This window comes from Pristiophorus japonicus, chromosome 7 (assembly GCF_044704955.1).
Source record: "Pristiophorus japonicus isolate sPriJap1 chromosome 7, sPriJap1.hap1, whole genome shotgun sequence".
Taxonomy (NCBI): Eukaryota; Metazoa; Chordata; class Chondrichthyes; family Pristiophoridae; genus Pristiophorus; species Pristiophorus japonicus.
The window spans coordinates 79,315,839-79,339,796 of record NC_091983.1 but is presented as its reverse complement, the minus strand read 5'-3'; the positions used below and the strand labels follow the sequence as shown (position 1 = coordinate 79,339,796).

The following is a 23,958-nucleotide window of genomic DNA, read 5'->3' as shown; positions in this document are numbered from 1 at the left end:
TACAGTTGATGTGCAACCACGCCTAGCACATCACGATGGCGAATGCCTGCTATCCTGGCAGCAGTTACGATGCGTTCATCCTGTGCCAGACCGGTCTGCCAGCAATCTTCCAGCCAGCATGTCGAACCCGAGGTTGGCTGCTCGGAGATAAGGGCTATCCACTCTGCACCTGGCTGATGACTACCCTCCACAACCCCATTACTCGTGGTCAGCAATCATATAATGACAGCCACGTTGCCTTGAGGAACCTCATGGAGCAGACAATCAGGGTGCTCAAGCAAGGGTTCCGCTGCCTTGACCACTCGGGAGGAGCTCTTCAATATTCACTGGAGCGGGTGTCCAATTCGTGGTGATCTGCTGCATCCTACGCAACTTGGCCAACATGAGGGCACAGTCCATGCCACCTCAGGAGGAGGAGGAGGAGGAAGAGGAGGAGGCAGAGGAGGGGGAGGCAGAGGAGGAGGAGGGGAGGCAGAGGAGGAGGGGGAGGAGGAAGAGCAAGAGGAGGAGGAAGAGGACGGGGAGGAGGAGGGGAGACGGAGGAGGAGGAGGAAGAGGAGGAGGGGGAGGAGGAAGAGGAGGGTGGAGGTGGAGGAGGAGGGGGGAGGTGGAGGAGGAGGAGGAGGAGGAGGAAGAGGAGGAAGAGGAGGAGGAGGGGAGGAGGAAGAGGAGAGTGAGGGGTAGGAGGAGGAGGTGGAAGATGGGGAGGAGGAGGAAGAGGGGGAGGAGGAGGAAGGGAGGAGGCAACATGCAAATCCCCATTCCGGACGGGCTGTCCGTGAGCACATCATCAAACTCCAGTTCCCCTGAATGAAACCCCAGATCCCCGTTGCTCAAAACTCCCCACCTTACCATCCCTCTGTCACACAATAACACAGCATACTCTTGGCCATAATGCTAAAATGAAAGCCACCGCAAAATACACATTCCAAACATAATTTATAAATGGTTAATTCCAAAATTACATAACAAAGTCATCTAATCACCCTTGTGTGGTCCCTTAGTGTCTGTCTTTCATGTGCCTTTGCCTATTCTAATGCTCCTACGAAGTGCTACCCCAGTGGCTGCAGCCTGGCTGGTGGAAGGCTGCTGACTTTCCGTGGGAGACACTGCAGATGGTCTTGCAGGACGACCTCGAGCTGCTCTGGGCCTAGAAGGCCCGGCTATAGACTGAGCCACCCTGGCATATGCGGCAGTAGCATGGGCTGGCTGGCTGACAGGCAACTGCAATAGCACTAGCAGAGTGTCAGCGGTGGAAGTATGAATGCTGTAATCCTGAGAGGGGACAGCAGGTTCTTGCTCCGTGAAACCGCTACCATGCCCCTGGGGCAGCGCCTCAGCATCCCTAGCCACCTGTTAGAGGACAGATTGCTGGACTGCTGTGACACCCTGCCAGCCCCTTTCCACACTCGTAAACCCAGCCACGATAGCAGCCGTCTGATCTTGTATGGTAGCAAGCTGAGCCTGCACGACAGCAGTCTGAGCTTCCATTGCAGTACTCATTTGGTCGCTTCTGCTTGTGCTGCAATGGAAGCTGCGACATTGCCCATCACACCCAGCATCATGGTTGGGTTCACAAGTGCTCCAACTTCCATCTTGGAAATCATGGGCTTCAGGCTCCGTGCAAAACCCCGTGCCGGGCACCTCCATCTCCTCAATAGTAACAAAAGGCTCTCTGGCAGGCTTGTGATTGCACCAAGCATTTCTGTGTGCTTAGCCATCACCCTTCTTCTGAAGGTTCCCGCCCATTGACATCCTCATCTGAGTGTTCTGCAGCAGAACTCGTGTGCGACCTCGCCCTCCGGGGAGCTGGCACCTGCGCTACCCTTTCCCCTCGTCCTGTCTCTATACTACCCTAAGGTTCATACAGTGCCATTTTCTGAGCTGGTGCCTGGGATTGTCAGATCGAGTGACGATGTCTCGTATTCTCCATCACTCGCTTCCTCTACTTCTTCCTATGCAGGCTGGGCTGGTGGCAGTTTTTGGGTATCTGAAAGGAGAAAAGCACGAGGGTCGAGTTGTGGTGAGGGAAGGGGAACGGGAAGCAAGATGCTTACATCATCAGCAGCTTGTAAGTGAGAAGACATTGAGGGATGAGGGGGATGTGAGAAGGATTAGGTATAAGTAAACCGTTATCGTCACTGCTTTTAGCCTTGCCGATCACCACGGCCTCAGTGATGGCCCCTCCAATTATCTCCAGAACTCTCCACTTCAGAGGTTCTGCAGATGTGCTCTCCTTCAGCCAGTTTGCTTCTGCTCGTGCCATTTGTGAGCCATCTTGGTCTGCAAGAGAAAGGGAAGTGTCTAAGTGAGTGCGGTGCAATATGCTTGGGTGATGTGCCTGCCATGATTGAATAGCTGGCATTGTGTGCAAGGTTTGCGATGTGGGTATGAGATGTGAGGATGAGGTGAAGTTATGATTGTGAGGTATGAGTTGCGATTGCTCTAGATTGTGGTAGGTGAGTGATGGGGATTGTGGTCCATTGAGCAGTGTGAGGCTAGTGGTGCAGTTGGTGGGATACGGCATTTGAAAATGCATTCACTGACCATGACCACTCGTGTGAGATCCATTAAATTTCTTCCAGCACTGGATCCATGTCCTAGTGGCAAGACTGGTGTCACTGACCGCTTTAGCGATCTCCACCCACTGCCTTCAAATAGTGTGTCTGGAAGGCCTCCTGGCCCTCTGCGGGTAGAGGACCTGTCTTCTCCGATAGACCTCCTGCACCATGGCCTCCAGGGCTGCATCTGAGAACCGAGGTGCCATTTCTCTGCCCTGATGAGACATTACTAACTTCCAGTGCCAGTCAAAATGAGGTACCTGTCACAAGCCACCTCCCCTTTAAGAAGTGCAGAGTTCCCACGACATTAGGCCTCTGTTGAGTGCTGAGTCAACCCGCAGCATGTTTAGCGCTGGGGTCAGTGCTTCAATTATGTTAATGAGCAAGCAGCACAACCTTTGCGTGAGCCTGCACTACTTTCAATGGGTGCAGGCAGATCGCGCATCACCATCTTATCCAATTTAGCTTCCACGTATCTCAGTGAGGATTCTTCAATCTGATTGGTTGAAGAGCCACGCTGTTTCTTGCCTATCTCACAGATGCTGCAGATCAGCCATGATCTTATTAAATGGCGGAGTAGGCTCGAGGGGCCAAATGGCCGACTCCTGCTCCTATTTCTTATGTTCTTATCCCCTGTAGATGGCGCCACGCTGGATCAGGTGCCTGATGACAGCAAGTCTATGTTCAAAAGGCCGCAAAACCTCTGTGGGCAGCTGTCGGAGTAATCACCGCTGATTGCAAAATTCGGGCCAATAGAATCATGTCTATTGTAAGCAACGTTTTACTTTGTTGCAAATTTCCCGAATAAACAAATCCTGCTGGAAGTACACACACCCTCTGGAGCGTGTATAATTGGGTGAACTCAAGGCTGGGTATTAAAGACTGTAATACATGGCCCCAGCAGGAAGTTACACAGAATCAACTTATACACTATATGATGTGACGTTGGAAATCCGGAAGCCTCAGGACTGAGGCCGTTCTGGATTCTGTGTTCTTCTGGATTTCGGAACATTTTTGCCTGGGCCGAGACCGGGGTGAGGTCAGTCGGGCCGAGACCGGGGTGAGGTCAGTCGGGCCGAGATCGGGGTGAGGTCAGTCAGGCCGAGACCGGGGTTAGGTCAGTCGGGCCGAGACCGGGGTGAGGTCAGTCGGGCCGAGATCGGGGTGAGGTCAGTTGGGCCGCGACCGGGGTGAGGTCAGTCGGGCCGAGACCGGGGTTAGGTCAGTCGGGCCGAGACCGGGGTGAGGTCAGTCGGGCCGAGACCGGGGTGAGGTCAGTCGGGCCGAGACCGGGGTGAGGTCAGTCGGGCCGAGACCGGGGTGAGGTCAGTCGGGCCGAGACCGGGGTGAGGTCAGTCGGGCCGAGACCGGGGTGAGGTCAGTCGGGCCGAGACCGGGGTTAGGTCAGTCGGGCCGAGACCGGGGTGAGGTCAGTCGGGCCGAGACCGGGGTGAGGTCAGTCGGGCCGAGACCGGGGTGAGGTCAGTCGGGCCGAGACCGGGGTGAGGTCAGTCGGGCCGAGATCGGGGTGAGGTCAGTCGGGCCGAGATCTGGGTGAGGTCAGTCGGGCCGAGACCGGGGTGAGGTCAGTCGGGCCGCGACCGGGGTGAGGTCAGTTGGGCCGAGACCGGGGTTAGGTCAGTCGGGCCGAGACCGGGGTGATGTCAGTCGGGCCGAGGTGAGGTCAGCAGGCCGAGATCGGGGTGAGGTCAGTCGGGCCGAGACCGGGGTTAGGTCAGTCGGGCCGAGACCGGGGTTAGGTCAGTCGGGCCGAGACCGGGGTGAGGTCAGTCGGGCCGAGATCGGGGTGAGGTCAGTCGGGCCGAGACCGGGGTTAGGTCAGTCGGGCCGAGACCGGGGTTAGGTCAGTCGGGCCGAGACCGGGGTGAGGTCAGTCAGGCCGAGATCGGGGTGAGGTCAGTCGGGCCGAGACCGGGGTTAGGTCAGTCGGGCCGAGACCGGGGTTAGGTCAGTCGGGCCGAGACCGGGATGAGGTCAGTCGGGCCGAGACCGGGGTTAGGTCAGTCGGGCCGAGACTGGGGTGATGTCAGTCGGGCCGAGGTGAGGTCAGCAGGCCGATACCGGGACGAGGTCAGTCGGGCCGAGACCGGGGTGAGGTCAGGCAGGCCGAGGCGAGGTCAGCAGGTCGAGATCGGGGTGAGGTCAGTCGGGCCGATACCGGGACGAGGTCAGGCGGGCCGAAGCGAGGTCAGGCAGGCCGAGGCGAGGTCAGGCAGGCTGAGGCGAGGTCAGGCAGGCTGAGGCGAGGTCGGTCGGGCCGAGACCGGGGTGAGGTCAGTCGGGCCGAGGTGAGGTCAGCAGGCCGATACCGGGACGAGGTCGGTCGGGCCGAGACCGGGGTGAGGTCAGTCGGGCCGAGACCGGGGTGAGGTCAGGCAGGCCGAGGCGAGGTCAGCAGGTCGAGATCGGGGTGAGGTCAGTCGGGCCGATACCGAGACGAGGTCAGGCGGGCCGAGGCGAGGTCAGGCAGGCTGAGGCGAGGTCGGTCGGGCCAAGACCGGGGTGAGGTCAGTCGGGCCGAGGTGAGGTCAGGCGGGCCGAGATCGGGGTGAGGTCAGTCGGGCCGAGACCGGGGTGAGGTCGGTCGGGCCGAGACTGGGATGAGGTCGGGCGGGCCGAGGTGAGGTCAGTCGGGCCGAGACCGGGGTGAGGTCAGGCAGGCCGAGGTGAGGCCAGTCGGGCCAAGACCGGGGTGAGGTCAGTCGGGCCGAGACCGGGGTGAGGTCAGGCAGGCCGAGGTGAGGTCAGTCGGGCCGAGACCGGGGTGAGGTCAGGCGGGCCGAAGCGAGGTCAGGCGGGCCGAGATCGGGGTGAGGTCAGTCGGGCCGAGACCGGGGTGAGGTCGGTCGGGCCGAGACCGGGATGAGGTCGGGCGGGCCGAGACCGGGGTGAGGTCGGTCGGGCCGAGACCGGGGTGAGGTCGGGCGGGCCGAGGCGAGGTCAGGCAGGCCGAGATCGGGGTGAGGTCAGTCGGGCTGAGGTGAGGTCAGTCGGGCTGAGACCGGGGTGAGGTCAGTCGGGCCGAGGTGAGGTCAGCAGGCCGATACCGGGACGAGGTCAGGCGGGCCGAGACCGGGGTGAGTAGGTCGGGCCGAGGTCGGTCGGGCCGGGGCTGGGCGGCCGAGGCGGGGGAGTCCGGATTTCGGAACATTTTCTGGTTTCCGGACAACTCCGCCATGGATCGGCACGGTGTCGGGATTTCGGAACATTCCGAATTTCAAAACTCTGGATTTCGGATGCTCAAACTGTAATAAGAACAGGAAGAAATGGTCTTTAATCCGACACTAGTTTTAACTAGTCGTATTAATCAAATTTTGATACCTTAAAATTGAAGTTTAACAACTAGCTAGGTAAGTGGCTGCACTGTATTTATGTTTTAATGTTGGTGAACAGCCAGCAGGATATTCCAGACTTTCCTAATATTTAAGTTTCACTGGTATTCGGATGCCAGTAAGTCGAGTTCTCTGCATGAGTTTTAAGTACATGAGTGCAAAGCTCTACTTTGACGGAGCAGAGAGCTTTACAAGCAGGTTATTATGAATATATCCTGTCCCCTCGCATTGCTCCCGCAGCAGATACTGGTATCAAATTGGTATCTGCATCATAACTGCAGCATATAGGGAAAGAGCAGTGAAATTGGATTAAAGTGGACAACTTGGACATGCAACTAGCACTGGCATAGTCATATGGTCTGAATGGTTTTCTGTGCTGAAACATCTGTGATTTTTAAAAGAAACATATCAGTAACTGAGTAAATGTTTAATGAAACGGTCTCATTAGGACGGAGTCCATTAACTGGTTAGCACTGTATTTAGTGGGAGACTTTGGCTGGGTTGGAGGCATGGCAGATGGTAGAAATGAAAGTTGAAACAATTGAACCTCGACCCAACCCCCCCACTTTTATCTTTCACTCAACCCGCTGTCAAGAGGTGGGTTGGCAATTTACATATGATAATGAGGCCTGAGGCCTTTTCTTTAACCTGCTTTGCAGGTTTTACCTCAGGCGGCTGGGGATCCCAGGGCTCGTGATTCCCGCTGGCTGCAACGAGGCACCCTCAGCCTTGGGGAGCAATCCTGGTGAGCCGGGAAGAGCAAGAGTGCTTCATCCCGGCCCCCCCCCCCAAGCTCTCCCACCAGTAGATCACACCCCCCGGGGTTAGGGTTCGGATCCCCCACCCCTGGGCCTGGAACACCACATCCACTCCCTCGAGATCGCGACTCCGATCGGACCCGCCCCCCAACGTCCTGGGTCCAACACTTACCTGTTGCTGCAGCCTCCTAGTCTGCATTCCCTGCACAAATGGAATCCAGCCTGTCAATCAGGCTGACTTCCAGGCAAGGAACCCCTCCTGACGTCGCATGCATGCTGTGAAACTCCAGGTGGACCCAGCCCTTTGCTTCTTAAGATTCTTTCAGAGTTGTTTAATTGTGATGAGGAATGTGCCTATCTATTAGCTGCCTGTATTTGTATTAACAGGAATATTTTTATATATACTGGTGGATAACTTTGCTTTCAGCTCATCAATAGGGGAGTGTGCTAGCTTTAAACAAAGTAATTAAAGTGAACTGTTCCTGAGTTGACATTTAATCAGCACCAGTGGGTGGCTTTTAGATTTTAAGTCATAAATCCATGGAATAATTGTGCCGTTTCAAGTGAAATCTATTCCAAATGTGCTCAATCCCAGGAGAAAGGTCGTTCCCACAATTTTAACCAATTTTAAATGGTCGCATGTTGTGTATGGACAGGAGTACTTTCAAGGAGTCCCCATTAACTTTGAAAATAAACCTTTCAAGTTTAATAATACAGTAATTAGGACACTTCAACAAAGTCAAATTCATTGGCGAGGTTAATGCCAAATCCACAGGTTTACCTGCTTACTCATATGAAGCTCTTTATAAGGCAGTACGATCTGAATGAACGTAAGGTAGTTGCTTGTCCTGGTACTTTCCAGGGTAGATTTTGGTATTGGAATGGGTGGTGGGCGGGGCATCCGCTCCACCTGCCCAATGATGTCACCGGAAGGACCAAACCATTATCGTGGTCAGGCCTCATTCTAATAAAACAGACAGGCTGCCAGCACTGACAGGCAGCTTGCTGATTGGAGTGGGGCATGGGAACTCTGTGGAGCAGAGCCAGAAATTTCTCATTAAAGGGGAGGGTAGCGTGCCACCGAAGATCCGGCAATAGAGAGGGTTTTTCTGAGGTTGAGGCTTTACACTGCATCTGGCTGTGCTCTGCCTGACCCGGAGTGCTGGTTGCTGATAACGAGTGGCAGCACTAAATTGCTTACCTTGATGAACACCAAAAAAAAACCCAAATAAAAGCATGCTAAAAAGTTCTGACTAAAGGACAAAGGTCAGTAACTATGGCAATAGCACATGATTGTAGACAGAATTACTTTTAGAAAGATTACAAGATTTTGATGTGAACCTTCCTTTTACCATCAACAGCAGCTCACACTCTGCATTAAATACAGCCCGTATTTAATGGTAGTGGGACACCGGAGCTTGTCAAAAGGGAATGTGCTTTTATGTTTTTACAGAAAGTTTGAAATAGACCTGTATTTAGTTTAAGTTGCAACTATTGTAAAAATCTGTGATCCATTAATCATACTTTGTTTACTACATTCCTTGTGCTTAATAAACTAATAACAGATGTATCTTGACCTGTTAGATGATATTTTTTCTATCTAATACTGTTCATATCTACCATAAATGATTTCAGAGACACAACTATAAGATATACACTTAATAAAGTGCCGTTCAGAAGGCCCACACACCATAATTTCAATGATTTATAACATACAGCTTTATGAATAATCTCAAATGTGGAAGAATTAATCAACTGATATGGTGACTTCGTTATTCCAAGATCTTCATTTGTTCAGTGGGGAAGCTCCACGATGATCAGTGGAGCAGCTTGAACCTCAATTAGATAAACCCAATTGGAACAACATTGTTAACTGAGAGTTGATCTCATTTAAACATACAAGAATCTGAGGGGTTATTGACAGGGTAGATGTTGTTTCCCTGGCTGGTGTGTCTAGAATTAGGGGGCATAGTCTCAGGATAAGGGGTAGGCCATTTAAGACAGAGATGAGGAGCAATTTCTTCATTCAGAGGGTTGTGAATCTTTGAAATTCTCTGCTCCAGAGGGCTGTGGATGCTGAGTCTCTGAATATATTCAAGGCTGAGATAGATAGATTTTTGGAGTCATGAGAAATCAAGGGATTATGGAGATCAGGCGGGAAAGTGGAGTTGAGATCGATGATCAGCCATGATCTCATTGAATGGTGGAGCAGGCTAGAGGAGCCATAGGGCCTACTCCTGCTCCTATTTCTTATATGCTTATGTTCTTATATTTGAAACAATGATTTCTAATAGTAAGTCATCAGTATTTTGACTACAAATTTGAAACTAGAATACCTTGTCCAAACACCGGCTTATGGTGGAATCATCCCTCTGTACAACCTGCACCATTTCCTGGCTTCCCATATACATGGCATTAGCTGAAATGAAACAAGAATTCTCAGTTAAGCAGGTTATCATGAGACTAAACAGAACACCTAAAAAAAAAACTTTTAACATTGAAAGCAATAGCAAAAATATTTCATTCTAAAAGTCAATATAGATAAAATAGTGTAGTCTTCACTAAAACACGTCAGGCAACACCCTGTTAACTAAAGTGATGCCTTTTTCATTAGAATGCAGGTTATAGGATGATATTATAGAAGTGCTTAAAATCATGAAAGAATGGAACAGTTAGATAGAAGCAGGCAGTTCCCAGTTGAATGAGGGCCTAGAATGAGTACATGTTTTAGAACAGCAAGCCAGCGAAACGTCTTTACACAGAGACCTGTAAAGCCATGGAGGTCACTTCCACGCTTAGTACTGGAGACAGAAATTATGTCACAGCAGCTGGAACTATGCTTTTGGCTCAGATTGTCTAACTCAGCACAGAACTGAGATCAAACCTGGAACCTTCTGGTCTGTGTGGCTAAGTACGTCTGTTCTGTCGACCTGATTTTCTTTTCTTTATTTATTCCCCTTTTTTAAGTTCCTCCAACCTATCATAGATTTATCCATGGTGACTGTTGACCTCCGTACATCTTCAAAGAGAAAAGTACCCCTGGGCCATTCTTGATCATTCACCAGGAGTTTGTGCTTCAGCAACAATGGGCAGATCAACCTTGCGATTTCTCCTGCCACCAGCAAAATGCCTTGCCTCCACTTGGCAATTTGCCCAATAACTCAGCTGAGATTATGAACTTGCCTTCAGGGGAAGCCCTAAAATAATTTCCAAAGGAGTCCCTTTGTATTTTTTAAGTATAAGTTTAAAAAAAAATACTACACAAATTGGCAAATTTGTGCAAGTTAAGTCATATTATTTCAAACAATTTTCAATAAATATTATTGGCAAGAGTGCAAACTGTTTGGATCATGAGTGCGTATGGCAATGTAGTGATGAATGCAATAATGACTGTTACCATCCCAGTAAGTTTAAGGGGGAAACAATTCAAATAATAATGAGTTTCACAGCTTGTCAAAGTCAATGAACATTTCTTAAAGGGAGATACTGCATCCTAAAGAAGTATACTCATTTGGATATTACCTGATAAAGATAGTTTTCAAAGGCACTGAGCCTTTAAAACAGTAAGCTGCATTTGACGTAAATAGTTTGAATTCCTCGATGTATGATAAAATTTCGTTATGCAAGCGCAGAACAAAACAAGACATTAATCAGCCAGTTTACTCCAGCTTCCAAGGTCTCTGAGACACAATGCGGTAGATTTCAACTTGCTGCCCAGCGTAAAACTGGCAGTGCAGATGAGTTGCTTATTATGGAAACCACCAAATTTTCATTTTCATTCCAGTGAAGAATCTGCTCACTTCTGAAATGGGCCAAATTATTTTACACTCTAAATTGGCCAGCCTTGCGCCTGTTTTTTTTTTGCGATATTTCGCCTTTTTTGACGTTAAAAGGTGCTCACCTAAATTGGCTAAAGTTGTGCACCAGCGGTTTTGAAATACCGCTGTCGCGCAATGCCAAAAAATGCAATATCGCTTTAAATTGACCATTCTGCGCACCGTATTCCGTGCGAAAAAAACCTGGCAGGTACAAAGCTGCGTTGCAGCTCCAGAAACAGCGGTAAGTATGAAGACCTGCAAAAAAAGTATGTTAAATTTTTATTTTTTAAATCTTTTCCAGCGATTACTTAGTTAAGGATCTTGTAAATGTTTTGTGATTTTTGATTTTTTACAATTTTTTTTGGTGTGTTTTCCCCCCTCCCAGGATCTGTCTTTTTAGCGGTAATCGGCCTTGGACTAAAGTTGGCAGGAACCGCGGTTTCCATTGCGAATCCTCGTGCAACGCCGATTTTTACCGTCGGGTGCATTTTGTTGCCAATTTTACCCTTTTAAAAAGTAGTGGTATTTGTAATGGTATGTTTGTGCAAAAATGCCAAAAAAAAACACTATTGCCAAAAGACCAAGTTCTAGCCCCTGGGCTGAAAATTTTAAGATAAACTGTAGAAAAGATAAAAGATTTTTTTTCAAGTAACTTGTGTTGCAATAAACCCCAATTCTGGATAAAGGAGATGGGTAGTTTACAGTAAGAAGGGTTGTCGTTCTGTTGTGAATCTGTGTTGTGTTAGTCTGACCGTAAGTATGCTCTTAAAGAATTTGCTTCCCTACAGTGTTTTATAACATGGCATTTTGCCAATAAAAGTTTCCTCTGCTGAACATTTGTTTTACATTATCGATCAGTATGAAAAATCATTAAAAAATATTATTCCCATGTCAATTAACAAGATTAAATGTGAGCTGTATACAAATGAGTACATAAAGTTGACCTGACCTTTGCAGTTTAGAACTCAGAAATACTTATCTGCAAAAAAGAAAAACTAGAATAAAAAAAATAACCTTAAATAATGGCATGCCTTAAACATATGGTACTGCCAACTGCACCCATTCCTACACTTGATTTTGGAGTAAGCAACTTAGTGATTTCCTCTTGCTAGAGTTTGGTGATTTATATTTGTGTTTTAATGGAATCCATTAGTGATGTTTGAGCAGCGGGTGTCACACTATTGAAACACCACTTAGCTTCTGTTTCACAGCAGAAACATTTCATTAGTGGCAGAAGCAGTTTGTGAGCTCTGAATGCCTGTATTGTGTTGCACACATTGAAAAGACCATGTTGGCTCATGCTTGTGAACAAATACAGACTAAACATGTAAAACAAAATGTTCAGAACGCCAAGGCAAGTGTTTCAATCCACCTTTAAAATGCGGTCTCACATGATTAGTATGTTTAAAGCTGCAGCATCTATTTTACTTTAAGTATTTCTATATAAGTATAAACAAATGGAAACTGAAAGTTACTAGCTCTTTAAAGCTGCAATACTCCTGCCTCTTGGCCCTTGAAATCTAAACTGAAAGTTGACCAACTAATAACAATAATAATATTGTTTATCACTTTGAAGAATTATTACACACTGGGGGGATCGTAGCAACTCTTCAGAAATACTTTATGGTTCAGTCCTTCACATTCTTCCACTTGCAGCAGTCAAATCAGAAGCATGCACCAGGAACCAATTCAGGTAACTTTCTAAGACAAACAATCTGTGCAAGATGTTTTATTTACATAAGGCTTATCTGTTGCCAAACTTGTACAAGAATTCTGGGGCAGCATTTTCTGATAATGCTCTACATGTTGCTGTTTGGGCATTGCTTCATTATCCTCCTGTCCACATTACACATCTGGGAACAATGATGGTAATCCAAACTCTAGTTCTCATTACAAAAGAAATATTAGTTTATAAGAACAATCGTGTATAAGGTAATAAGTACTAGAGATTACACATAGAAAGAACATCAGTAATTGCTTTTTGTTCTATTTCGCATTGCAATTAGGATCATCCTCATTCTTTGAAATTCAAACCTATGTACAGTTTGGATTTGTAGTCATCCATAGATGGGGGAAGACACACACAAGGACAGCTCCCTTTAAGAAATTAATCTCCTTGCAGTGCCATTTCAGTCATGAGATATTTCCTACTCAGTGGCATATGGTGGTTGGCTCTGAAATGCACCATTAATTATTTGACTGGAGAATCATAGCATGCCACAAGTGACAATGTGAGCAATTTAATGCAGAAAAATTTATACCTGACCTAATCTGAGAAAAGTAGGTTGGGTGGAAGCTTTGAACTTAGAAGATTATTTCTTTCAAAACAGGAGGAAGAGCACACTACTGGTAGATAATTCTTGCTCGTTTATTCAATCTGGACATACAATTTGGAAGTGGATTATTTCAGGAATGCAGAAATTAGCACTGGAACTTTTAAATCCTAAGTCCTCAGTGCAGCTTGGAGCATTTTGACACCAAGGTGCTCATCATCTTCAGCTATCAGATCAAGACAAGTGTGTTTGGTGAAACAAAAAACTTAATCCTGGCAGCTATCTTCCAAATCGGTTTGATGGAAACCTTCTGGATCTTGCCCATGGATGGTCATGACAGAAACAGAATGAGCATTAACTCTGGTGTTCCTTCTCTTCTAGGATAACACACAGAGATGCATTCTATTATCCAATTTACAAGCCTTTCGAGGACATCACTAGCACAGTGGACAAGGGATTATTTTTTTGTTCATTCTTGGGATGTGAGGACGCTGGCAAGGCCGGCATTTATTGCCTATCCCTACTTGCCCTTGAAAAGGTAGTGGTGGACATTCTTCTTGAACTGCTGTAGCTTGTGTGGTGAAGATGCTCCCACAATGCTGCTAGATGGAGAGTTACAGGATTTTGATCGAGTGATAATGAAGGTATAGCGATTTATATTCAAGTCAGGATGGTGCAAGACTTGGAGAGCAATTTGGAGGTGATGGTGTTCCAATGCACCTGCTGCGCTTGTCCTTCTGGTTTTGGAGGTGCTGCCAAAGAAGCCTTGACACGTTGCTGCAGTGCATCTTGCGGGGCCTGACTCAACTCGAGGGCCTAAAAAAGGGCAGAGGGACCAGGGCTAGCATGTAATTGCAAGGGTTAACAGTTGCAGATGAGTGGCAGCACAATGGGTTGTCATGTCGACTGTACATGTGCGAGAGAGGTACGTAGGAAGAGAAAAGGAAGGGAAGGCGCCCAAACACCCTGCTGTGCATGGCTTCCAGCCTGGCCATCTCCTATGCTCTTTTTGGTTGTGTGCCAGCTTCGCGTGCAAGAAGAGTGGCAGTGGGTTAGCGTGTGCTCCTTTCAAGGGTTTTTAAGTCGTGTGAGGTAGCTTAACTTTGCACAATATCATGTTGCCTGCTGCTTCAATAAGTTGCTCGACACTTTTTAAAAGTACACCTCCTTTTTAAAGGGCTGCAGGCTGCCTTTAAGTGGCACCGCCCCACCAGATTTCCTACCCTTCTAATTGACGAACTGCCTACAAGTAGTGATTAGCGCTGGCAGCTTGCCTATTCAACGTAAATGAGGTATGACCACAAAATGGATCGGGCCTCCTGCCGACTGCATTGGATGGGTGGAGCAGATGCCCCGTTAACACTGGAAACAAAATTGCGCTCACTATGTTACAGAAGGCAAAGTTTGGCTGACTTTCTGATGAAGGGTCTACATCTGAAATGTCAACACATCGGTCCTGTCCATCGAAGCTGCCTGAGCTGCTGAGCATTTTCTCTTTCTGTTCGTGAAGACCGAGTGCATGGAAGTGATCACTAGAAGTAACCAAAACTCAGGGCTTTACATAACAATACAAGCCACAAGAGTAAAGATGGGTTTAATCCATTCTGCAAACATTTCTCAGTAAATAGTCATTGATGTGCGGTGACATTCATGCTGAAAAAATTATATAGTTTGCAATTGGTTCTATGGTTACTATATATTACAGATGTGAAACATTCATGTTATGAACTGCAAAGCGTTTCTATGAAGTAATGTTTGTAACTATCAGAGAATAAAGTAGATCAATATCCTAGCAGTTCTCTATATTCATACCTATTGGCAAATCTAAAATGAAAATGATTTTAAACTTAAGTAATTTTGCTGTATTTGATCCTTATTATTTGCTTGAGCTCAGCTCTGAGTAGCAGCACTGATAAATCTGAATGGTGAGGGACAAAAGAATGTGAATAGAATAAAAATAAATAAATTAATTAATAATGGATAGAAGGGAATCTGTAGAGAGAGAAATAAAATAATCAAGAGAAATTAAGAAAATTTTGAAAATTAGACACAAAGAAAAAATGACAACTTAAATGAGTTGGAGACAAGAAAAGCAAAGAAATAAAGAGCAGGAAATCAGAAATCAGTGAATAAGGGAAAGAAAGTTTGAAAATAAAGTAAAATAAGTGATAAATAGAAAGAATTAAAAACAAAAATGTAAAAACAGGGAAGAAAATCAACTGTAATGTTGCACAATTCCATCTAATGACTGAAAGAAACAAAGCAGGACTTTTGTTGTAAATTGATGTTGTTTTAATTATTTGACCATTTTAACAGAGTTTGTTTTAAATATAAAGGCTCCTGGGCCAGAGATAATCGAAAGATTGAAATTGGTTGTAATATTCAGGAACTGGAAGCTAAGAAAATGAAAAAAGCTAAGACATCTTTTTTGTAGAACAATGATAAAGAAAGAACAATTATATATAGCTCAATGTTACAGCCATTGAATATCCCAAAGCACTTCACATCCAATTACTTAATTTTGTGGTGCAGTGACTTGTTATGTCAGCAAATATGGCAGCCAATTTGTGCACAGCTATGTTCCATAAATGGTGCATTAGATGAGAGACCAGTTAGTCATTTTTTGCTGGAATTGACTAAAAGATGAATGTTGGTCAGATCACTGGAAAATACTCTGCTGTTCTTCAAATATTGCCATCGGATATTTTCCATTTGCCTGAACAGGTAGACAGGGCTTTAGTGTAATATCACATTGCAAAAACAGCATCTCCCTCAGTACACTGAAAAGTCAACCTTGATTAAGTGCTCAAATCCTGGTGTAAGGCTTGAATCCACAACTTCTGACTCAAAAGACACATGAATTGACAACTGAGTGAAGTTTACATTTACATTGAAAAATAAAAAATTGCAGTATGACAAAAAATAGACTCATAGGTAGTGCTGGAGTGAGGAAACACGAGCCATGTTGCACCTACCATATTGTTGTGCAGGAAAGCTATCATGCATATATGCAACATCTTAAACACAAATCGCCAGACCAAAATGCATATTATTACCTCAAATATAGGCCTCAATGGCAACATAAATTGACTTTTTTTGTTGCATATTTTGAAATCAAATGTGATTTTTGTTTTTCCTTGATATGTGCCATTGTTGCTGCACTGGTTCTGTCATTTACTGGTATTCCCTGGTGTGTTGGTTTGTCTGTGAAGGATTTACTTCCTTTTATAATGTTTCCAGTTTAACTTGCATCATGGTCGTATGCTTTATGTGGCATGTGGAGGCCCCGACCTGCGAGGGAACATCAGCAGCAGGTTGGTGCCATAAAAGGAGCGGTGAGTGGCGGCCATGGGCAACATGAAGGCATGCCACTACAAGGCACAGCGCGAGCTGGTGCAGCAGGGCGACGGCTGTGAAGAGTGATGACATCAAGATCCAGGTCGGTGATTGGAGAGTGGGCAGATACAGCAGGAACAGCAAGGTCGGGGCGAAGGAGCGGTGAGAGACGGTAGAGGGACGTGATCGGGGCCCAGGGGAGGCACGAGTTCAGGGCCAGGGGCCCAGGGGCAACAAGGACCAGCCCACACTGCGATATGTGTGCGCACTAGGTCCGTGCAGCAGAACTGGTCTCCAGTTGTCTTGGGTAATCCTTGCCACTGGACCAAGACCTAGCTCTGTCAAGCCGTGTGGTGGCTGGTGTGCAACGGCCACCACACGTTTAAAAAAATGCATGCACAGGCATCTTCCACCCTTCAGGATGTAGTTCGGGTCCTTCATTGAAACACCTGTGAACTCATCCTTTTTTTGGCATGGAAGCAAGTCATCCTTGTTTCGAGGGACTGCCTATGATGATGGTTATAATCTGTCACTAGACTATTTCTGTGCAAAGATCTTTGTATTAATAAATGATCATTGGACGTGAGCAGGTTTGAAAAGGGGCATCGAAGAACAAAACAAACAAATTAAATCATTTGAAATGTAAATAAGGAATTATTTAAAAGGATTTAATAGCCACCATTGTGTTAACACTGGTGCCAGCAAGTTGGGATAGTCCCACCTCTAAAGCATTTTCTGGTTTTCTCTCACTGGAGAGCAAAACAAAGGAAAAGATTCTAACTGCAAAAGTGGGAAAGACCAGTAATGGACAATTGTTGGAACTGGGTCATCCCAGACAACTCAGGACAGTTGAAACGTATTGTTGGAAGACAATTTGCACTCTACCTAGGAGAGGTGAGAGCAATGACAACATGTTAAGATAGATATTCTGTACATGAAATGGATGCAATATAGATTAACTATTTTTCTTGTATTTTTTTTCAAAACTTAGATGAAGCAGCAAATAATGCAAAACACTACCAAAGTTGAAAAGAGTAAAGGAGAATAAAGGTGAATCAAGAAGAATTGATTAGGTGATACTAAGCTCTGATTTTAAGAGCTGAAGATTATAGGAGGAGGGGAAGATTGAAGGAGATAAGAAGTTCCATAGTTCTGAGATACTGCAAAATAACAAGTTAATCAGAGTCTGAGCAATGAGTCTTGATTTTAACACAGGAGTAAAGACATATAGAAAAACGTCTTACAGTTTATGAAGAAAGCTGAGAGTAATCATATTGGACCATAAATTCGGGTCGGAGACTTCCTTCGGACAAAGACCTCTGACCCAGAGGCATCTGCAATTGCAGTGGGAGGCTTTCCCTGCTTGCGCTTCGGAGCGCGTCCTTGAGGTTCTCACACGAAGAAGGTGGAGTCACGTATGACTGGACAACCAATCAGGTACAGTATTCTCATTGATAACAATGAGAACTCCGTATCTCTGAGTTCTTGTTGCTATCAATGAGGAAAAACCTCAAAACACATTAAACACAACATAAAAAATAAAAAAACCTCACATAATTAAAATGAATTAAAATTAGAGTTAATTAAATGTTTTAGAAAAAATATATTTTTTGGATTTTTTTTAAAGAGTTTTAATAGGGTTTAAAATAAACTTACGTTCGTGGACAGAGTTTTTAACATGAAAATGTGGTATTCAAATTTTATTTTTATATGTTTTAAAACTCTTACACTGGTAAAAGCAGGCGCATAGCTTTGACCAGGTGCAAGGGTTTTAAGGACATTCACTGGGCAAGAGTTGGGCAAATAACCCAAACTCGACCACGCGAATGTCCTGGCTGTGGGGATGCGTGCGATCTGTCAAGCCAAAACTTGACAGATCGGAAAAGCCGGTTTTCGGTGCATGCGCATTACATGCCGAAAACCGGCTTTTGCGGGGCCTCGCTGGGTCCATACATATTCCGTACAGACCTGGCTAGGCCAGAATTTTAGCCCCAATAGTATCAAGGAAATAAAGGAAGACAAGAAACGTAATGGAGAGAGAGCTTACTGTCTGGAACAGGGAAATTCCCGTTGATCAGCTATTTGGGGGTTAATTGTGGGTAACTAAAGGTTTTTGGGTGAATTTCCACCTGACCATAAAGTCCTGATATTGCTGCTTTTAGCTGCATGTGTAAACTGTGTCATTTCCCACCTGCACAGCAGGCTTTCCTATAGAGTGATGGAAATGATCATACACAGCATGAGGCTGTTGTAAGCTGACACTTAAGTCCCTGCAAGGCAGAACAGGACAGGGGTTTTCTCAACCATTTTCCTATAAATCGGAGGCTGGTACAGGGATATTGTCAAGATTCGATGATCAAGCACTAAGGAGGCTTAGTCATGAAATTTGGGAAAGGAGAGCAGTCCTATGTGGGACAGAAGGTCCTCAAAAATCACTAGTTCAGCAAATTTGGGAACAGAGTAAACTGCTGCGTGCTGGTTCCAGTGCACCTGGATACAAGTTTGAAAGAAGCTGACCGACATGAAGCTGCCAGAATAGAGGCCCTGAAACCGTGGTCGGCGGCGTCGATAAGGAGTATACTGCTGGCCTCCGAACGAAATCCGCACTTACCTCATGTGAAGCCCCAAGCGAAAGCTTTCTCTGAAACGCTGCAGAGTTGTGCGCAGAGTAGTGACCCACGGATCCCAGGGGCGCACTGTTGTGTGTAAGTGTACCTGCGATCATGTGGGGCGGTGCTTCTTTCACTAGCCAATCAGGAAACATAGAAAGCCCCGTGTATTATTATGTAATTACAACTTGTAACTTAATCGATGTGATAGTAATTATATTTTTTTGACAAGTCAGTACTTGGCTTTAAAAAGCACAGGGAATACTTTGGAGTAAGTACAGTTATTTACTGGAAGACTCTGCAAGATTTTTAAAAAAGATTAAAATGATCTCATCCCTCAAAGCGAGCCTTTACAGCTGCCTGGTAGGTTCTTTTAGGTGTTCTTTTTTAATTATGCTCTTGTGCCTGTTTGCATCAGCCGTAAAATTTTCCAGCGTAATTGATGCGCAGTCGGTGGACAATTAGCCCAACTTTTCACCAGCGATGAGGATTTTAAAGTTGCAGCGGGATAAACTTTCTATTCTGAGAGTACGTCGTCATATCAACCACAAATTCAGGACCATAGTTTTCAATGCCAAGTAGTCACCTGAAATATGCATGGCACAAAGCGTACCTATATAACTTGTAAAATCACTTGATGCTGAACCATCTAAACATTAATAGAAGATTATCCTGTAAAGTCCTGCATTAATTTAGAACATGCTGGAGGATGAGCAGCTGTGTGCTACTTTTTGTACTACTTAAACTTGCAATGTCTCAGCAATACATCTGTTTGCAGGATACATTGGTACGTAAGAAAAGAGAACAAAGCAAGACTGGGGGGTGAGAACCAATCATTACAAGCTTTTAACCCTGTTTAATCTGCATAGTGGTCACCCTGGCCACTACGCAGATTGGGCATATGATAGCATCAGTGGAGTGATGGAGGGTGCATCCTGAGGCCTTCGCCTATAATCCTGGTCGTGTCCCTGACTCTCAAACACTCAATGTCAAAAACATGACACGCAATATCTTACAATGCAAGGACTGGCTGATGTGGCTTCTTTAAATCAGTATTTTGAGATAAGCTTCTCTTTTGTTTTCTGGGCTTGGAAGATCAAACTACCAGGGCCAGCAGAGTTCCTGAGCAAGCCAGTATCTCATAGCACCTTGTGTCACTCTTTTGGCAAACACCAGCACAGCTATACACATTGTAGAGATGTAGACCGTGAGCTTACAGAGCTATTACTGGGGTGTCATGGTTCATGAATGAGGAGGAACAGTGGTGGTAGCAGATGGGGTGCAGAGGACCAGGATAGCTCATGCCTCAAGCTGCAATGGCCAGGTCTTGCGTATAAAAGACTGTTGTCCAAGCAGGGTCATCTACTGGAGTCTGCGTAAAATACCCTTCAATGTCTAACGCATGGGAAATCTAGTGCCATTGGCAGCATAGCTTGGTGACACAGTCCCTAAACTCAGTGTCTGAACAAACCTAGTTTTTCACCCCATAAGGGGATGAATTTCCTCTGGGCTTCTTCTGCACCGTCACTGTAACTTCTAGCAAAGTTATATCAGTGGAGCAGGAGAAGTGCCAAGGATATTCATGCCCCATATGTGCCATACAATGAGGTCAATAACACGCTGCATTATAGACAAAAATGCCTCATTTTTGCCACAGATGTCATCATGAAAATAATACTTTGTTCCTCTGGATCGCCTCCTTCCTCAATGCTTTGCCAATCGCTTTTTCAGGAGGGTGAGGCCACTTTAACATCTATAATTCTATGCTTCAATAAAGCTTTTTCCATATATATATTCAGCATGTAATTCAAGCTTAGCCATTTAATGACTCCATTTAGAACCAAAGCTGAGGGGAGAGGAGAGAAACTTATATTTTGTTTGCTTAAAGATTGGTGGTTTAAGAATGAAGAATTGTTTATGCTCTAGTACACTTCTCCAACTGTTTCATAACATTCAGAAAGGTATTTAATCATTTTACAGATGTGAAAAAATGTGTATTTTGAAAGCTGGGAATATGTGCTTCAATGCCCAAAAGGTTTTAGGTAGAGCAGTCAGAAATCTTGGGTAAAATTGGCTTGCTGTTCAATTTTTAAACTCTTACCAAACCCTAAACAGCTAAATTGGTGTGTGGCAAGATAATTCACAGTGTCTTATATAGCATTCCATGCAACTAACTAGCCACAGATGAGAGATAAGAATCAAAGAGCCAGCGCAAAGGAATGAGATCGATTGCAAGGTCCACAGCCCAGACAAGCATTCCTTCTGCTGTTTTGTGATCACTGCACCTGCACTGAGGAAGCATATTAAAGTCTGTGTCAGGACACCAGGTCATCTGGCCTCTAAAAAGCTTTTAACGAGAAAAGTGCTATCAAAACTCTGCACTTTCAGCGGATGATGCGCTGACAGCTTCAAGTGGTGTTCTGGGGGGCTGGGATTTCTCCTTCATACTCTGCTGCTCAGAATCCTAAATTTATGTTTCGAAACTCTCAAAGCTGTTCTTTTAATAAATTCAGTCGATTTCAGACAAGACCAGGCAAAAATCTAGAACACAGGGATCAGGAAAATATGAATTTAAAGCATTTGCAGTATATGTTGCACTGTGAAGATATATGGCAATATTCATTAGTTTACGATCAAGTATCCGCTTGACCCAGTGGTAGCACTCTTGCCTGTGAGTCAGAAGGTCATGAGTTCAAGCTGTACTTCAGGGAGTTGAATACATAATCTAGGCTGACACGACAGTGCAGAACTGAGGGAATGCTGCACTGTCAGAGGAACTGGTTTCTGGATAAGATATTAAATTGAAACCGTCCAGGTACTATTTGAAGAAGAGCAGGGGAGTTCTCCTGGTGTCCTGGCCAACATCCATTCCTTAATCAGGACCTTCAAAAACAACTGGTCATTTATTGGATTGCTGTCTGTGGGACCTTGCTGTTTGCAAACTGGCTGCCAGATTTGTCTAAAAAGCGACAGTGATTATACTTCAAAAGCAATTCATTAGCTGTGAAACACACATCCTGAGGGCATGAAAGGTGTTATATATTGTAAGTTTTTGGATTCCAGTCTTGGGAGAGGAACTTCCTTAAGTGCTGCTCTCCCATTCTTATACTCTGCCACCTTGTAAGCCCATCTAAACTGGATCAGAGGGCCCTGGGAACATAGTATTCTGACCCAAGCAGACCCAGTAAACTTGTCAGGCAATATAATTTTGAGCAGGCCTTGCATCATCAGGAGATTTATGTTATGATGTTATTTTGCATCATGACACAAGCACATGCATGCACTGAACTAGCTCAGGAGATTTTCAAGGCCACAGGAGAAAGATGTGGCTGCAATGGCAAATTGAGTGAATAAAAAAGTAGATTTCTGCTCGCTTGTGGAGGTCAGATCATTTACACTTGAAAGTGCTGTCGCTCTAGTAATATAAAACGTCTTAACTCAGGATATCCAACTTGAAACCTGCCTGCCCTGCATAGGTCAGTTATTCACTATTTTAACTGACTGAGTCATTAAGGAGCTATTTTAGTACTTTTTAATTACCCTATTCCCATTGACATTAACACTTTTATTTAGGCAGATAAAGAGTTAAGAGGTTATATAATATCTACACTACAGGAAAAAGCAAGACTTCTTGTGTCAGGAGGAGATTTTTGTGCAGGTTGCAGGAGGGGTAAAAACTAAAAATCATGGTTTAAAAACTAGGATGAAAACACTATACCTAAATGCACACAGCATTAGAAATAAAGTAAATGAGTTGACGGCACAAATCATTACAAATGGATATGATTTGGTGGCCATTACAGAGACATGGTTGCAAGGTGGCCAGGACTGGGAATTAAACGTACAGGGGTATCTGACGATTCGGAAAGATAGGCAGGAAGGGAAGGGAGGTGGGATAGCTCTGTTAATAAGGGATGATATCAGGACAGTTGTGAGGGATGATATTGGCTCCAATGAACAAAATGTTGAATCATTGTGGGTGGAGATTAGAGATAGTAAGGGGAAAAAGTCACTGGTCGGCGTAGTTTATAGGCCCCCAAATAATAACTTCATGGTGGGGCGAGCAATAATCAAGGGAATAATGGAGGCATGTGAAAAAGGAACGGCAGTAGTTATTGGGGATTTTAACCTACATATCGATTGGTCAAATCAAATCGCAGGGGGTAGCCTGGAGGAGGAATTCATAGAATGCATACGGGATTGTTTCTTAGAACAGTATGTAACAGAGCCTACAAGGGAGCAAGCCATTTTGGATCTGGTCCTGTGTAACGAGACAGGAAAAATAAACGATCTCCTCGTAAAAGATCCTCTCGGAATGAATGATCACAATATGGTTGAATTTGTAAAACAGATTGAGGATGAGGAAGTTGTGTCAGAAACGAGCGTACTATGCTTAAACAAAGGGGACTAAAGTGGGATGAGGGCAGAGTTGGCTAAAGTAGACTGGAAACAAGGACTAAACGGTGGCACAATTGAGGAACAGTGGAGGACTTTTAAGGAGCTCTTTCATAATGCGCAACAAAAATATATTCCAGTGAAAAAGAAGGGCGGCAAGAGAAGAGATAACCAGCCATGGATAACCAAGGAAATAAAGGAAAGTATCAAATCAAAAACCAATGCGTATAAGGTGGCCAAGGTTAGTGGGAAACTAGAGGATTGGGAAGATTTTAAGCAACAGCAAAGAATGACTAAAAAAGCAATAAAGAAAGGGAAGATAGATTACGAAGGTAAACTTGCGCAAAACATAAAAACAGATAGTAAAAGCTTTTACAGATATATAAAACGGAAAAGAGTGACTAAAGTAAATGTTGGTCCCTTAGAAGATGAAAAGGGGGATTTAATAATGGGAAATGTGGAAATGGCTGAGACCTTAAACAATTATTTTGCTTCCGTCTTCACAGTGGAAGACACAAAAACCATGCCAAAAATTGCTGGTCATAGGAATGTGGGAAGGGAGGACCTTGAGATGATCACTATCACTAGGGAGGTAGTGCTGGACAGACTAATGGGACTGAAGGTAGACAAGTCCCCTGGTCCTGATGAAATGCATCCCAGGGTATTAAAAGAGATGGCGGAAGTTATAGCAGATGCATTTGTTATAATCTACCAAAATTCTCTGGACTCTGGGGAGGTACCAGCGGATTGGAGAGCAGCTAATGTAACGCCTCTGTTTAAAAAAGGGGGCAGGCAAAAGGCAGGTAACTATAGGCCGGTTAGTTTAACATCTGTAGTGGAGAAAATGCTTGAAAC

General features: G+C 45.2%; 1 protein-coding gene across 4 annotated transcripts in view; it reads right to left on the bottom strand.

Moving 5' to 3' along the window:
• Nucleotides 1-23,958, bottom strand: part of ldah (lipid droplet associated hydrolase) — a 414,051-nt gene that overhangs the window by 40,090 nt on the left and 350,003 nt on the right. For all 4 annotated transcript variants that reach the window (XM_070885075.1, XM_070885076.1, XM_070885078.1 and 1 more), the window contains one exon: nt 9,009-9,091. In XM_070885075.1, coding sequence (XP_070741176.1) covers nt 9,009-9,091 — 83 coding nt within the window. The remainder of the gene's footprint in view (nt 1-9,008; nt 9,092-23,958) is intronic.